The 17898-nt window shown below is 35.1% G+C and overlaps 1 protein-coding gene across 10 annotated transcripts in view; it reads right to left on the reverse strand.

Annotated features, from left to right (window-relative positions):
• EMF2 (polycomb group protein EMBRYONIC FLOWER 2) overlaps window positions 1–17656 on the reverse strand; it is a 30262-nt gene extending 12606 nt beyond the window's left edge. The window contains exons 1-18 of one of the 10 annotated variants that reach the window (XM_010319842.4): window positions 17384–17656; window positions 15150–15232; window positions 14855–15023; window positions 14371–14426; window positions 12046–12163; window positions 11801–11960; window positions 11681–11722; window positions 10412–10551; window positions 9268–9330; window positions 9032–9153; window positions 8207–8271; window positions 7404–7456; window positions 7205–7258; window positions 7064–7123; window positions 6555–6601; window positions 6334–6452; window positions 1847–2030; window positions 707–755 (exon numbers count right to left, since the gene is read on the reverse strand). In XM_010319842.4, coding sequence (XP_010318144.1) covers window positions 707–755; window positions 1847–2030; window positions 6334–6452; window positions 6555–6601; window positions 7064–7123; window positions 7205–7258; window positions 7404–7456; window positions 8207–8271; window positions 9032–9153; window positions 9268–9330; window positions 10412–10551; window positions 11681–11722; window positions 11801–11960; window positions 12046–12163; window positions 14371–14426; window positions 14855–15023; window positions 15150–15184 — 1536 coding nt within the window. In that variant the 5' untranslated portion in view covers window positions 15185–15232; window positions 17384–17656. 10 annotated transcript variants of the gene reach the window in all.
• Window positions 17657–17898: the final 242 nt, after the last annotated feature.

Here is a 17898-nt window from a genome sequence, read left to right on the forward strand (position 1 = left end):
TACAGGAACTTCTTTTTCCTTCTTCCAAATTTACCATGTGTACCACAGGTTAAGCTTCACTACTTAAGCTACAGAAATTGTTCTACAATTAGAATGACAATGACTAATTCTTTTGAGAAATAAAGGGGAATTATGCTAATTCATCTTTCAAACATCATGGATGACACACATGATCAATAATTCTAACACTAAAATCAAATAATCACTAAAATCTCGACTGGCATCCCATGTTTTTTCTAGATAAATGAACATCATCATACGTTGTCATATCCAGCACACACCTTCTTGGATAATGACTTTGAGATACCAATTGATCCTTTCTAATACCAAGTATATATTGTTGATTGTATATATTATGTTAAAAAGGCCCTTAGATATACTTGCAAGGAGGATATCCATCATCCCTGATAGGATACTCAGGTTCCGTACCAATATAGAATCTATTAAGCAACTTGACTTGGCCAAGAGCTACACATTTTGGACCACTTACTGTGATTTTTTTTATTCTTTTTTTTTTTTTTTTTGATAAAGACCACTAACTGTGATTTTAAAGTGCAACATCCAACTCTGTAAGATTTTAAGACATTTGTATACATAGAGTAAATGCAAAATAATCCTGCTTGTTTAATATTTCACATTATATTGGCTTATGAGGAACCAAATGGAAATTCCAAGATACTCGAGCATAACGTAAGAGATTAATTACCTGGGCCCTATGAGAATGAAAGAATTGCCTTTTTTGCAGGAGTGCACGACTGTAACAGAGAAAGAAAATTGTATTAAAAGCCAGAAATCTTATCTAAGAACTACAAAAGCTAAACCATAATACAACTGTGTAGTCAATTTTCTCACAATTAGTTTCACATCTAAGACATTATGCAAAACAACAAGACATCGAAAATAGATAATACAGAAATACATCACTGGACAGTTCCAATATAATCAATGATACCCTACTTAACCTAGATACATGGGACCAATCCTAATTTTGTAGCATATAAGCTCAGATTTGTTTAGCTGTCGGAGAAAGAGAAGGAAAGGGCTTATTGCATCATCAAAAAGGGAAGTAAAGCCCAACCAACAAGAAATTCAAAATACAAGTGTACCAATACAAGTGTACCATCACATTTGCAGAAAGGATAGTCAAGAACAACTCCATCTGATGCACATAGTAAAATGGTCATCATGGCTGAGGTTTTGATAAAGTTCAAATTAAGGCTATATAGAAGGCAGAACAGAAAGCCACCATAACCAGGCCTTATTTGGCACTAAATCAATGGGAAAGATCACATTTGAATATGGGGGACACTGTTGAATACTTTGGAAAACTAGAGGGGTAGTGATCTTTCGAGGTATTTCCTATAATTCCAAGAGTTACAAAGGCCAAAAAGTAACTGCAGTAGGCCCGGGTTGGATACAGTGACACTACTGGTCACAAAACAAGATGGCAAGACAGATTTGGAAGGCACCATTGAATTATTGAGAAAAACTAAAGGGGGAGTATGTACATCTCCCACAGGTATTTCCAAAAATTCTCAGAACTACAGGCATAAAAACCTCAAATTTACAAAACATGGGAGCACGTTTACACCCGCCTTCCATAAATAACACCATAACTGCAATAGGCCCAATGAGGTAGTCAACAAAGGGAAATAATAGCTCCAGATTAGACAGCCAATAATCCACAGTGAAGTTCAAGGGCTTAATTCCTAATGCAGCCAACAAAATCAGATAATTTTGATGAATTATTGGACACAATACTGAAGTCTTCAGCAGTGAAATCTTTTCCACCCAAAATCATTTGGTTATGTAAAAATGCTACTTAACATTGTGCCATTGAACATACTTTCTGGGATCAGAGCGCTCAACTGATAACTTTCTTGACTTAGCAAACTGAAGCAGTGCTGGGGGTGCAAGAGTGCTTCCTGATGCTGACTGAACAGAATCAGGATCTGTATACAAGTTACCGGATGAGGGAACACTAGCACCATTGGAACTTGAAGGATCACACTCCACAGCGTCCGCAACACCTGATAAATATATAACAGCAGAAAAATCAGTATCAGTAACAATGGTGCTTCAATATCAACCCAACAGACTTGTATGCCAAGGTTTCAGACAAAAAGGAAATAAAATCCCGCCCTCAAAAGGCTAAAACAATAAGAAATGGTAGTCAGACTTGGACATGATTAACCTCCCGCTCACCCAACCCTTAAACCAAAAGGCAGCGCTCTCAAGAAAGCTAAGTCAAGAAACTGATTTCCTATAGTTTTGATTTGCCGGTGGTTTTAATTATCTTTTTTCTGTTATTTTTACTCACCCCAACAATTTTCTCTACTATTCCATTTTGGTAAATCTGGTGATTTTCTGATTTTGGTTGGGTGGTGATTTATTGATGTTTTAGATTTTCAGATTGTGGTTTTGTGGCGATCTTAATTTTCAGATTTTGATTTGGTGGTGAATTCTGGATGCTGATTCCAATAAATTTATCAATTGGAAAACTAAATGGGGGATTGAAGGGAATTTTGTGAAGAGAACATGGATTACAGGAGGCTGTTGTTTGGTGGTGCTTTGATTTGAGTTTTGGTGGCTTTCATAATGATTTCTGGTGGATGGCATGGCAAAGCGCGATTGGTGTGTGTCATGCACTGGTTTTCTTCAAACCAGTGCCAGTCACAAAAGGTGATTTTTGTACCACTATAAACGACTACAGAGCCGTAGGACCCCCCACCCCCACAAAATTTAAGCAGGCTAGTTTAGAGGAACCTTTGTATATATTCCCAATATAATTTTGTATTACACCATCATAAACGAATTTTCCAGTAGGAAGCTAATTCAAAGCACCACAAGTATACCTATATCAATATGATATACAATTATTATATAAGCAGAATCAATTCCGCCAGAAAACAATTAGGCAAATGAATCCCATTATATCATATTTATTTTTTTAAAGAATATTCCATTATATTATATTCTTACACCATCATATAATGACTTCCCTAGTAGAAAGATCATTCCTTCTCAAAGCCTCACCAGTATACATATACCGATAAGATATATTTATTGTTATATAAGCAAATCAATTCTACCAGAAAACAATCAAGCAAATAAATTCTACTACACTGTATTGTTACACAGTCATAAAATGATATTTCTAGTAGAAAAGCTAGTTCCCTCTCAAACCCCCACCAGTATACCTATTATCAGTGTGATATACTATTGGTATTAAAGCAAATCAATTCTACCAGAATTGATTAAGCAAATGAATTCCATCACATAACATTCTATATATACAGATATACATACTACATATAAAAGCCCAGGCAACCCTGGGCCCGACATAGTTATTTATTTTTATGTGATTTTTAAGTACTTCTCAAATAATATGTGGTACATGTGATATTTTGGGAGTTAATCAAATTTTTAATATGTTCTTAAAAATATTTTAAGTTGTTAATTATTGTAGTATATGTGCCACATCTGAAATTTTGGGAGTTACAAAAAATTAAAAATGTTACTCTATCCCAACTGATGTGGCACACGTGAAATTTTGAACTCAACCAAATTTTTAGTATGCTTTTTAAATTGTAAATTATTGAGACTTATAGTACTCTTAATTAACATCATTTTTAAATAATATATGTTATTTGCCCGATCCAGTTTATGATTGTTAATTATTGTGATATATATAGTACATGTGAAATTTTGAGAGTTGATCAATTTTTAAAAAGTATTTTAATTTATGTTACTCACTTTGTCCCAACTTACGTGGCACATCAATTTTGAACTTAACCAAATTTTAGTATGTTTTTTTAAAAATAATTTTATATTGTTAATATTGTGACTTGTAGTAGTACTCTTAATTAACGTAATCTTTAGACGGAATAGGGCCAAATCTACCCATCAACTATTCGAGATAGACTAATTATACCCTTAAAAACTATACTTTGACTCAAAAATACCCTTCTAATGTTACTATCAGATCTGCCCTTCTGTCTAATGGAATGAAATGTGGCATCTGATGTGTATTATATTGCCACATATACGGTATAACTCCACATATGCACACCCACCCCACCCACTAAAAGACCCAATGTTTCTAATAACCCTAATTTCACCCCTTCCCCTCATTTCATCCCTTTCTCCAAAAAGCTTCCTGGCAAAATCTTCAAAAACATTCTTCCCTGTTAGCGTTTCAAAGTAACCGTTAGGGTTTCAAAGTAGCTAGCATCTATAGATATTTGTTATATGATTTCCACATGTATAAGTAGCTAGCCACTGAATCGTTATATAATAGTTAGTTAGACCTCCACATGTATGACTTCTTGGGTCTTTTAAGGAGAAGGGATGAAATGAGGGGAAGAGGTGAAATTAGGGCTATTAGAAACGTTGGGTCTTTTAATATGTGGGGTGGGTGTCCACATGTGGAGGTCTCTGTGTCGATATAGTACACACATCAGATACCACATTTCATTTGTTAAACAGAAGGGCGGATCCGATCCAATAGTAAGACAGAAAGGATATTTTTTAGCCAAAATATACTTTAAGGGTAGTTTTGACCCTTTTCTGATCTTTCAATAATATATGTTACTTTCCCTGTCCCTTTTTATGTGGAGAGTTGATCCAATTTTTAATATTTTTAAATACTTTAAGTTGTGATTATAGTACTCTTGATGTAATTTTCAAAAAATATATGCTACTCCCTTTGTACAAATTTATGTAGCACATGTGAAATTTCAGAAGTTAATCACATCTTAATACGTTTTTCAAATATTCTAAGTTGTTAATTATTGTAATTGTACTCTTACTGTAATTTCTAAATAATATATATGTTACTCTCTCAGTTCCAATTATGCAGTGAAATTATGAGAGCTAACCAAATTTTTAATAGTTTAAGCTGATTTTTAGTACTATTTAAATAAACATATAACATATAAAAAGAAAAAAATAGGACAAATAAATTAAATGGATAAAATACTAAAGGTGTACAAAGGAAGCTGAAGGAGAAGGGCAAACGGTCAAATGACCGGCTGATCCTAAGCTCCTCTTATTATATAGAGTAATATATAGCCAAATCCCTAGTTCGCCACCTTAAAGAAATAAAACCCACATTCTGTCTACTTGAAGTCTCAAATGACAACAAACTGCTGCTTTGAAAAAAAGGCCTATTTTCTCTTCATGATCAGAGGAAGTCAATTCCCCCTCCCTTCCTAAAAAGAAACTCAATCACTATCCGTGGAGCTATAGGCAAACAGAAAACGATGGCATTCAACAGTTGGGCTAGCAGAATGAAACCAGTTTTACAGATTATACCGTTAGATTATGGCACTCAGTAACTTGTTGAGTTCCTCTATTCCATAAAGCAATTTGCTAATTAACTTTGCAAACAGAGAATCTGAGTAAGTAAATTGGTGGGCATTACAACGAAAATTGATTTTGCAGATACTAAAACTCTTGCATTTTGGATTGTTATTGTGGGTTTGAGTCCAGGATTACTTAGGACTTTGAAGGGTAGAACAGAACTCAGGTAATGCATCAAGACGTGCCCAAGCAATTGAGCCATGTGTGTCATGATATGCCCCAGTTATGCCTCAAGATGATTTGCATTCACCTTGAACTGTGGCATGCTGCAGTTCTGCTTGTTAAAACGCTGGAACAAGCAGCTTGCATTTCTTTTCATAAATAAGCAAAAACTAAAACCCTTTTCTAACTTGAAAGAGTGTCAATAGGTACATAAAAGATCACAACTCTCCTAGGAAATACTATAAGGAGAAGTAGAGTTAGATCAAGGATTTAAAATATATGGGTTCAGCAAAGAAAAACGCAAGCCCTTTTTAGCTATTGGGTTCTAAATTAATAATATATACACATAAAATCATTATTCTGCTAGGATTTGTTTTTGATAACCAAGAATCCCCAAGGACCAGTAGCACACAAATTCCACCATTATAATTTGCCAAATCTTCATCGAGTGAGGGGTGTGGACAAGGAACATCTGCTGCTTTTGCCATAGGCAAGACAATTATAATTTTATGGCACAGTGTGCAAGGAAAAAATCATCTAGATATTTCCTCATCTACAACAATCAAACATTGCTGCACTTTCAGACAGCAACTGGGTACCTTTCAACTTAAGAAAGGAGGATGTTGATGAACTTTGACAACAAGTAATATTCACTTATGTGCATCCATTAAGAAACCATGCTCTACCACTCCTACCAAGGGACACATAACTACTTTGAATAAAGAGTTCCAACATCTGGAAAATTATCAACACATCAAATAATCCAAGGAATGCAATGGGAAAAAGAAAGAGAAGAGTTATCATTACCATTAGTCCTTCCATTGAGATCATTCATTGAAGGGAAATCTGAATCTAAAACAAGTGGGTGCACATGCTTTGAATTTTGAACTAAATCTGGCTGTTCCCTCCGTCTTAGTGGCTTTGAACTGAGCAAAAATTACAAATAAAGCAGTGGAATATCACAACACACTTCTGAAGTAGCATCAAATAGCCACAATACAAATTGGAGGAGCATGATAGTTACATACCAAAAGAAGAATGTTTGTTGCTTAGGATCCACACCATCAGCAACAATCTGAAGATCACTCCGTAGAGCAAGTTAATTTGCACAGAAGAAAAGGCATGACTAGTAAGAGTAGTCAAGCATTTCAAGTATCAGAAATTAATTAAATTATACAGAACTGACTTTTCAAACCAATAATCAACTAAAAAAATCAGACCTTTGCCTAATCAAAATTATAGAGGACGTTAGAATTTAACCAAGTAACATGCAAATAAAATACATGACCATATTAAAGATATTCACCATTAAACTACATATTTGTCTTTCATCAAGAACCAAGTAAAGCTTCCTAGAAGGTCAATTGCAGACATGATCACAGAAATCAAAATACCTACAAGAGTTAAGCATCCATCCATCTCCTACAGGAATATAGAGAATACTACTCTGTATTGCAGCAGATTTGTGCGAGGAGCAAATACTACAGAGTACAGACCATATATGATTCACCCCTAAGTAAAAAGAAAATATGCTGACCTCAGATCTCCACATCTCACTTCTCACAGACACATTTACAGCTTGATATTCTTCATTTACCTAAAAATGGCACGAGGTTAATTTGACAACTTAGAAATACGCAGTTAAAATTTTATTTGAAGCGTGTTGAAGTTTACCAACCCAAAATTCAAATTTGAACAGATCATGGGATGAGCATAAGTGATATCTCAAACCCTAAAAGCAAAAAAGCAAAGATACAAAATTATTAAACTAATTATTTAATTACTTCAAAACAAATTTCTCGCCAAAACTACTTCAAACTGGATCCATATAGCTCAGTTTTATCAAAGAAACAAACTAAGATTATCCCAGTCTTTACCTTAAAACTGACACATTTTACCAAGCAAAAAGGACAGGTGAAGTCCTCTGTCACTGCAAGTTCAGGAAGGGAAAAAAAACTAAGTAGCTTGAACTGCACAAACAATATTTGTACGGAAGGAATTTGATCAAAGAATACCGCACATATGGAAATGTCATCAATGTCACCATTCTAAAAGCAATTAGCTGCTCTCACACCAAGAGCAAAATACATCTTGATATATGTAGGATGGTGGCAATTCAAACAGATTGGCTGACATGCATGACACAGACTAAAATCAAAGTAGCAAGTTGGAGACCTTTAGTTGATCGCTCTTACAATTTATTTCAAATGGATATACGGGTCACTATTTTGCTAAATGCCCTGAATCTAAAGCTGTGCCTAAGAAGATAGTACTAAAATTTCAACTTGACTGCATTTACATGACCAACAACATGAAGCATCCATGTACAACAAAGGGAGGGTTCACCAAAGTAAGCGAGATATCCAAGTAACAAAATATCAGATGAGTTCAGGACATAGTTTAGGCAAGAAGAGTTATTTTCAAGAAAAGAACAAAATGGAGCAGATTCTTAAACTGGAAAAGAAACCTGCTTTAATCATTTTAAATTCATCCAAATAAAAGAAAATGCTTTACAAAACAAAACTAGACAACATTGAGTCTGACCTGAGGTCAAAAGCACAAGGAACAACCACCCAGAGAAACACAGATATTGGTAGCAATATCGTAAAAATAAATAAAGGAGCCAAATATGACATCAAACAAGCCACAGCTTTACTACAGTAAGAAAGATTAAGTTTACCTTCTGTCCTCTGCAACTTATTGTTATAGTACATATAGTTGAAAACAACATTTCCTGTCCTTAACCTAGAAAGCGCGAAAAGCAAAAGTATTAGCTACATATCTACTTTACAATGGACATAATGAATTATGAACCTCTTCAATTTCAGTATCAAGCTAAACGCACACTTTCAAGAACTAAAGGAGTGAAAAGAAATAAGGAAATGTTGTTTGCTAAAAGAGAAAATGAAACTTGAAAGGGTACATGTGGCAGAAAAACATAAACAGCATTTTGACCTATCTTCAAAACCGCAGAGTGCAATAGACCATTCGATATTTAGCATGTTTATGACTTGAAGTTGCATCACTACATTCACATTGGAAAACGAGATGGACTCACAGGGTCGATCAATTGGGTTGAATAGGTTGAATCATTTACAACAAGTGAAGCTAGCAAGGATGGGAATGACAAGGTTTACCAAACATGCACAAAAACTTGCTGGGAACATAAGGAGGAAGCAAATCTAACAAGCTAGATAGATATATACCAGTATAACTTTAAGGAACTGACCTCAGCTAAGTTTTGCTAGAGCAGTATGCCCCTGAATGCTGATCTGAGTTAAAGCGCAAATCTATCTAGTAGCACAGGCTCAAACGAGCAATAAATTGAATGCAAGTATGTGTTGGGATGAAGAATTAACACAATGATGGAAGTATTACTGTCAACAATGAGAGTACAGATAATTTCTTGTACAGCAAGGAAAGAAGGCATCACAAAACGACAAACACAAGAAAGGCAATACACAGGACAAAATAGAGAAATATGTGTGCAGAAATAGTGCTTCACCGTATTATTCGAGCCAATGAAGTTGAAGGAATGTCATCATAGGAGAATGAATCATATCGTGTTCTTTCTCTTGCAAAAGCTTCTTCCGAAGCAATTTTAACTTGTAATTGTTGTATTGTCGCCTTTCATAATCCAACCATTACAGCATCCAAGAAATTGAATTATATAAGCAAAAAGATTGAAAATCTTTTATCAAAATCCTCGGGGACATAAGCACCGAGTACAAAATGACATACCAGAGCCGCAGAACTGCGGGGATACTCAAAGGAAATGTGTCTGTCTTTGTCCAAAGAGCTTGTCTGCAGATGAAGACACAATAGCTATCAGAGAAGATGGTTCCTCTTGTTTTTCTTTATTTCTTCCTTTCTTCAACAAGTTATATATTCCCTAATCGTTATGTCTGACTATGTATCAATATTACTTGTTTCATTATGTGTGAGTGTGAGCATGTATCAACACCAGAACAACATGCGTGAATTATTAAAGGTACTTCAGCAATGCCCATCCAGCATCATTTATCCACAAATCAGCCTCCACAAAACATCTGGCAATGGCCACTATAGATGGATTCTAAATTATTAAACACTATATGAAAAGTGACTATCCAGAAGAACCAGCCTCTACCAAATGTGTGAAGGTCCGGCTGCTAGGTTATCAAACCCTTTACTTATGATCAACAAAAGAGAGGACAGAAATTCCTTGTTTTCACCTATGGACTACTAAATATAACGTATATGAGTAACATCGGAAAGATGAGACATATCTTCCTTAATCAACAAAAGACAAATCCAAAATTTAGTAATACTTTGGAGAAGCCATATCGATTCTAGCAGATGAGATAGATCCTATCCAGTATCAATATTACCATAGAAGAGTAGTCCGATTTTTAAGTAAACCAAAGCTGGTTCTTAAATCTATTTGCTCTGATTTTGGTTAAGAAAAGGGAAGCATAATAAATTGACCAAGGGCAGTTGCAACACCCACACCAGACGCAGGACTTCAATTTACTGAGCTGGCATTTGTTTCCAGAAAGTGAAGCAAACTTTTTACGGAAAAACTTATTTCAATTATTTTCAAGTAATTACTAACCAAACACCGACACAGAAAAGCTTTTTAGTTTTTGCAAAATCTGAGAAGCACCTCTGGAGTAGTATTCTCATTTTTTTTTTGCACAAACTGCAGAACTTTTTCTATTGGTGTTTGATTGAAGAAAGCTCTGAAACCACAAGCTCTACGCAATATCAAACTAGCAATACATACTACTACTATTTTTTAGTGGAGAAAGGTAGAGGGGTAGGCCCATTATCCACCAAGTATCAATCATGAAACAAGGGTTCAAGTCATATAGACTTCTATTCAGCGACTTCAGCTAAGGCGTACCTTCATGAAACAAGGGTTCAAGTCAACAGTCGACCACATCTCAGCTCTCTCCCCTAAACTCAAATTGGGAGACTTGTCCCACAACAAATGAAGTAATTCCATCGGCATTCTGCCCAACAAGCAGTGCCCTTCAAGATTCACTACCACAGTTTCGAAAATAAGATTAGAACAATAAAGATGATGGATCATGAGAAACCTGAAGAAAACATCAAAAACTTAAATCAACTAAATATGGAAAAGCGAGGTCACCAAACATACTGAAAAATGAAAAAGTACAAAGCAAAAGACAATAAGACATGCAGACAACGTAACACTACACAATTTGATGTAGTAACAACCTCTATGTGGTTTTTCTTTTCATGAGCAAATGAGTGCCTATTCAAACTTCCCAAGCATTGACGAAAGAATGTGGACTTATTTCAGATCCATTTATTGACAAAATTCCAGATACAACATTAAACTTTGTGATGTACTTCCTTTTCTTCTTTTTTTGAAAAGAACTGTGTAACTTATATTATAAACAACAAACCACAAACATGAATTTATAATGACGGTTAGAATTATGAATTCAATATTTTTTAGTTTGCTGTGAACCCATTAGATTGAGATACACAAAGGATTTAGTGCTGCTGGTAAGTTTAGGAATGGTTTCACACAATCCTTGCTTGTTAGAAGATACTTCCTGACAGCATTAAAATTATGTCAGGTCCTAGAGATAGACTGAGAGGAAAGGAAAAGTAAATAGATAGAGTTCAAGGAAGAGAGTGTGAAGAAGAATCACTTTTATAAGGGCATAAAGGGACATGTAGAAGGGAATTCCGAAATTCTCTTTCCTCAATCAGCTTAACATGTCGAACCAGGAGAAAATGCTTTCTAAATTATTGAAGGTAAGAATAGGAAAGAATTAACATATAGAGAACTTATGTCTTAGTTACCAAACTGCAAATACTATGTCATTGCCATTATATTATTTTCTCTTTTACTTCAAGCTTGTGAAATAGGTCACTCACAACTGAATAAACATGTTTACAGATGTGGCACATTATAGATGGTTAAACTTTTCTACTTTAATATGGAAAAAATTTATTGTAGATGGTTAGACTTGCAATATTTAAACAATATACATATGCTTAACTTTTTTCTAAATTATCAATACAAATAGCCAAAAAGAAAACAAAATGAAAAGTTGCTGAGGTTCAAAAGGCTAGCAATCATAAATGCCAGATAAAATTTATTTGACACCTGTAACTACACAAACTCATTACTTACATGGAAATGAAGATATATCCCCACGATCTCTGGCAAGTTCGGCTGCAAAGGCAGAAAACCATACATAGTTGGCCTTCATATTGAACTCAACAAATAAAATTCCAGAAACACTTTACCTACCAAAGCTGACAAACAGGATGACAAGAGAGCCGGCCCTTATTTCAGCAGAGAGTTTATTCATTTCAGGGAGAATGAATTTTGCTTGAGCGCGATTTATCCCATCAACTCCACTGAATGAGGTAGACATGCATGCCCGCTTAAACTGATAGACAGCAGAATGCTGTAACCAAATGGCATTAGCAAGGTACCCAACAGCATAAAAGATTAAAAGTCACTGGATGTACTTGCACAAGATTAGAACTTACTCCCTCAGCAGCTGCAGCACTTGATAGTGGCTTTGCCAAAATTACACCCAAAGGAAACAAATTCTGGACCTGTGATTCATCGCTGACAGTTGCTGGCACAGATATTGTCATTTGAATCCTAAAAAAATTATCCACGGTAATAAATCACCTCTGAAACAATCTAATTGTAAGTATACAGACACTGCCATCACTTTTTGCTTCAAGTGTTGAAGTGAGAGATCATCTCTTCATGGCAAACCCATGCATTTCAGCGAAGTTCGGGCTTCAAAACAATTACACACAAATTGATCCCGGCAAGAAGTAGAGCCCGTTTGGCTTAACTTTAAAAAAAAATAGTTTTAAAAAAGTCAAAACTTTAGTAACTTCTAAGTTAAAAATGAAAAGTAGGGGAATACCTACTTTTAACTCCTCTCAAGTCTTTTTTTTTTTGACGACAAGGGAAACCCGCAGCCGCTACAGTTTTGGGTGCGCACAGGGTAAAACTCCGCTCCTATGCAATAGCTTGCAAACCATATAGGAGAGGTAACCCGCACTAGGCAAGCCTGGTGCGACAGCTTGACCCAGAATGCAAATCCCTTACTTTCGCTGGCAAGGGGTTTCGAACTTGAGACCTCCAACATGGAAGTTCCAAGCTCAAACCACCGGGCCACCCCGAAGGATCTTCTCAAGTCATTTTTAACTTATTTTAGTTACTTTTAACTTTGTCAAACACTCCCAAAAGCTAAAAATGACTTAATAGTAGGTCTAACTAACTTTTGAAAGCCAATCCAAACAGGCTTGTAGGTTGCTTCTTGAATTTCACCTTTCAGAAGTAGGAATTTTTGGGATAAGGTATTTTATTCAAAATGACATTTTTTAAACTGGGAATTCCGAAGGTCTAACGGCACAAGGTTCAAAACTTAATGGATAATAGGTCTAGGCCCTCTACCCTTCTCCACTTAAATATCAAGCTTCGCAGCGAGGTAATTGAATATCACATTTGAGGAGCTGAATATTTTTGTTAAGTAAAAGGTACTTTATATTGGATGCGAAAATTAGTTATTTTACTTGAAATTTGCTTGTTAGTGTACAAATTTCATATAAGTTTTGCTATTTTTTAATAATATGTAAATTGTGCATTCACTTAAAAAGTTGTGGGCTTCTCTTTGCTTTTTTGTTTCAAACTTGTGCACCTATATGATTTTAATTTTTTTGACATTTGATGAATTATGGGGTGGTATAAGAGTAACACGTACGATATTGATCACCAACTACATAGTGAACGATATTACGTTTCATCAGCTATTTTTTTTATGACAAGGGAAATCCGCAGCCGCTACATCCAAATGTGCACAGGGTAAAAACCCCTCTTCTATGCAATAGCTCGCAAACCACATAGGAGATGTAGTTTCATCAGCTATTTCAAACAGTAGTTTGCATGCAATTTAGAAAACTTGCCAGCAATAACTAGATCTGTCTTTTAAGAAGTTACTTTGCAGCCATAAGGCGAAGCCAGTGTAGTCAAAAGGCGTGCTTTAAGTGTGATTAGGCCATGAAGCGAGGCTCAAAACGTGTTGAGCACTTCGCCTCGCTTTATATGTGTTTCAGTGTCATCCTCGAGGTTCTAAGGCAAACTTTTCCTTGCCTATGAGCCTATTCTGGAGAAATGATACTAAACAATTGATATTTCACTTATCATAATTTTTTTCCAATTTCTTTGGTCATATATTTGTCATTCATCATTCATGTTTATAATTCTTTGACTACACATATATATTTTAATTTTTTCTCCCTTTGCGCCTTTATCATTAAAGCTCATGCTTTGTGTGTGTTTGCTCTTAAAGCCTCAACGGGCCTTAGAGCTTTTTTGCACTTTTCGCCTTCGATAACACTGGTGAAACCACCATATCATACAAGCTACTATACAAGTCTTAAATGTGTAAGCACTTACTAACAAATTTTATAAGGAAAAATGTTTAGACTTTAGTAGTACTACAAAGTTTAATCATTGAATCAAACTGTGAAGACATCTTGTCACTAGGAACTTGTTTGATTTAGATCACTGGATTCTCGACAATTCATTAAATTTAATACAATAAATATTGACTGAACAGCCATTGTCACAAAAAAAAGGACTACATAATTAAGACAATTCAAACAAACATTCCCAATGGAATAAAGTAATGAAAGTCATGTCTCCACAAAAATTTAGATTTCACTCCAAAGCAACATGGACAATATCACATGACAACTAAAAGTACCTCAGAGCATCTAGTATAGAGTACATGAGACGTAACCTTGCATGAAGGAAAAATTGGGAGTGAAAGCAATCACAATCATATATACCTTCTTTTGTGCTTTGCTTGAATTTTGTACTGTAAGCATCTTTGAAGGAATGAAGGCTGCAAGATATTTTACAGTCTTTAGAAACATCTTACACAAAATGCCGATTATGAATGTATAATTAGCATGTCATAAACGTGATGAGAACAAACAAATTAAATCTCATAACAATTGGAAACAAGCAAAAAAAAGAAGCCCGGATCTAAAACATCAGTTCAAAAGCATGGCTGAGAGAAAGATAATAATCTTTCATATACTTTTCCATAAAACACTTGGAACTGACATAAGATGTGTTTACTTAGAACATCATGGCTGAGAAGAATGATAATATTGTTATTTTGTTACCATAAAGACTTTAAGTGACATTCAAAACCAATAAAAGCAACAATATTTGTAAGAACATTAACATCAACTTGGAAATTGACACCAAAATCATTAGCATTGATGATAAATAGGCAAAATTTATCTCCTCATGTAAGTACATTACATTTCTAACAGCACGGCGTTGGAGAATATTGTAGAGTTCAACAGGTTTGCAATAACTTGAAAGGCTTTCTTCAGCAGCAATCTCCTCCTCTGCAGACAAATGTGTAGCAGAATCTTGCCTGCACATTGAATCCGTGGCTGTAGAGTAACTGCAGTAGCAAGTGTAATTCCTGTTCCAAAAATTATAATATAACAATCATCATCCATGCTTCTTAGGTGCATTTGAGTACCTTAAAATGTAATTATTGACAATACAAATATAACACCTCAAATGCAGGGCACAGGAAATATCTTACGTGGTTTCACGAGCCACTAAAGGTATGCCTGGCATCCTTGTCACAAAGTATTCAAATGTATATTCATAGTTCTTTCAACTTCACTAAATTCAGAAATTAAAATTGTGTGAGAAAAGAATCATTAAGTACTTGATATAATAGGCAACAAGGGACAGAAATATAATTGATAAATTCTGATTCAGCTTTCTCCTTCAGATAATACATGAGTTTTCCTACTCCTCTCTTTTCTTTAGTTGCGGAGGAGGGAGATATTCAGAAAAATCATTCTCATCTCACTTGAAAAAACATAGCCATGAAGTCTCACTATATCAACGTATGAATATAAATAGCCTTGCTAAAAAATGCAGCCAAACAACCATTTTAAGAAGAAGATATAATAAAGAGATTGAGATTACATGTTACAACCCATGTTACAACCCTTTTTGATAAGCAAATAACCAATAGAAAGCTACTGGAACTACCAGGTGCAAAATGTGAATGGAGCTTAACATGGCAACTCGTGTGCAGCTTCTTCATCAAGCGAAAGGGATACACATGCGGCTATAGCATGATAAAATCTTTGTTCTTCGATTTTATAAAGGAAAAGGAACCAGTGGCTATAGCATGATAAAATCTGTGTTCTTTGATTTTATAAAGCAAGGGGAACCACAGCAATATATGTTGCAACTCATGTATAAATGGCTTGGTAAAAATACAACAGTCGTCGAAAAGCTAGAGTTCAACTGAAGGAAGAATAGGTTGCCCATAATATACATTCAACGGTATTAATTACTCAAAAAGAACAGGAACATTGTCTCCCTAACAATCAAGATTGATTCACAAAAGAGAGAGATCCATAACATTTTTGTCTCTAGTGTAAAATATGAATAATTGAGTCTCTCATGCAGTGACTTGACCAAGAAAAGGTGATTCTCTCATATAGTGATCTGAGAATTACCAAGAAGAGAAAAAAATCATGGAGATCACAAAGATCTTCACGTGATAGTATCTGAAAACCAGTCAAATTTTTTCTTAGTTCTTACCTTCCCAATATCAGCATCCCCCGGCACCACTCCAAATATTCCTCCTACACTAATGCAAATATGTGCTTCTCCCTATCCCTTTCTTAATAGTTAATCCCCATTAACCCTTCACGAAAGAAAGAGTCTGGCAACAACATGAACCTTCACCTTACCAGACCAGTTTCTCAACAGTGAGCAATTCCATTTACTTGAAGCCGAGAAAACTATCTCCACACAAACATAACCCACTGGGATTATTGATCCATCCAAACTCGATCTATAGCTCATCTACTATATTCATTCCAGGACAAATAATTGCTGAATTTGGTCTTTAAAAACTTTAAGCAAATTGAACTACAACTTCCTTTAGTTCAGCCTTCAAAACACGCATAAAGGAAGAATATTTTGGCCTCTGTAAATCTGATCCTACTAGAGGGTAATCTGGAATACCTTTGGTAGGTCTGAGAACCCCTCTATGATCTAATAGAACTCCCTGTTTCTCAATAAGTTCCTAAGTATAAAGAAAAGTTTCTGAATTCACATAATAAAGATGTAGTTTTCAAATCTCACTAAGATGAATGACATAGAGATACTCTAGTCCATTATTTATCAACAAAAGACTATTTCTCCCAAATTTGCAAAGCAAAAGGGCTATACAATCAGAAAACTATAATCAATTTGCAGCCGAAACAGCCAGTCCTGTGTTTTTCAGGTTGGAATAAAGAACATCAATTATCAAAAAAAAAAAAATTGTTTTCGCACATAACCTAGCTCTGTCTTTATTATTTTCTTTGTTATACTTGTGGTTCCTGCACCAGCTTACACACACCTTGGGTACATGGTACCTCTTACAAGCACACTTACCCACTAACTCAGCTCACCAAAGCTTAGCAGATGCAAAGAACTCACCTAATGCCGCCTTTGCTCGATTGCAACTGAACACAAGGGTCATTCTAGCAGTTCATTTCTTGTTTGTGTTTCTTTCTTTCTTTCCTTTTATCCATCACGTTATTAGGTAACTCCAAACAACCATAAAATCCAATACTTAAGACTTCACAGGTAAGCTCAAAAAAAAAAAAAAAAAACAGCTAACACTGGAATTCCCAAATCGCTGATAATTCAAAGGCAAAACATGGATATATGCAAAGTTAAATCGTCGCAATGCTCACAATAATTAGAAAAATGGATTAGGGATTTTGCCCCACGTTATAGACAGGAAAGAACGTAACCTACAACTGGATTTCGCCGAAGATGATGGAGGAAGGTGCTCTCTCTGTCGATTCGCCGGAAGAAGAAGAAGACCGGTGCCGTTTGAGATTGGCGGGCCTGAATCAGTCGGATTTTAGGATCCGTTCTTGGTTTCGGTTCGAACTTTGACCGCTCAACCAGAGGCGTTTTGGGGCAGGGTCAAGTTTTAACTGGGAACAGGAACAATCTGAACGGAGCCACTTTTAAGGGGTTGTTTGGTGTGAAGACCAAATAGTCTTTGGAATTAATTAAAGTGCACTTATTTCGTTGTTTTGGTTGATCAGTTCAACATAATTTATCTCGAATTTAATAATTTATTTATCTGTCCTTAATTATCTATTTATTTTTGAATTAATGGTATACTTAGGAAGAAAATAATTATTAACCTAGTGAATTTATCATTTTACCCTTATTAATTATAAAGTGAATTAATGAATATTTTAAGGTTTTTAAAAAGTTCTATTTTTTAAAATAATTATGAGGGCATGATTAATTTAAAA

This window comes from Solanum lycopersicum, chromosome 3 (assembly GCF_036512215.1).
Source record: "Solanum lycopersicum chromosome 3, SLM_r2.1".
NCBI classification, from domain to species: Eukaryota; Viridiplantae; Streptophyta; class Magnoliopsida; order Solanales; family Solanaceae; genus Solanum; species Solanum lycopersicum.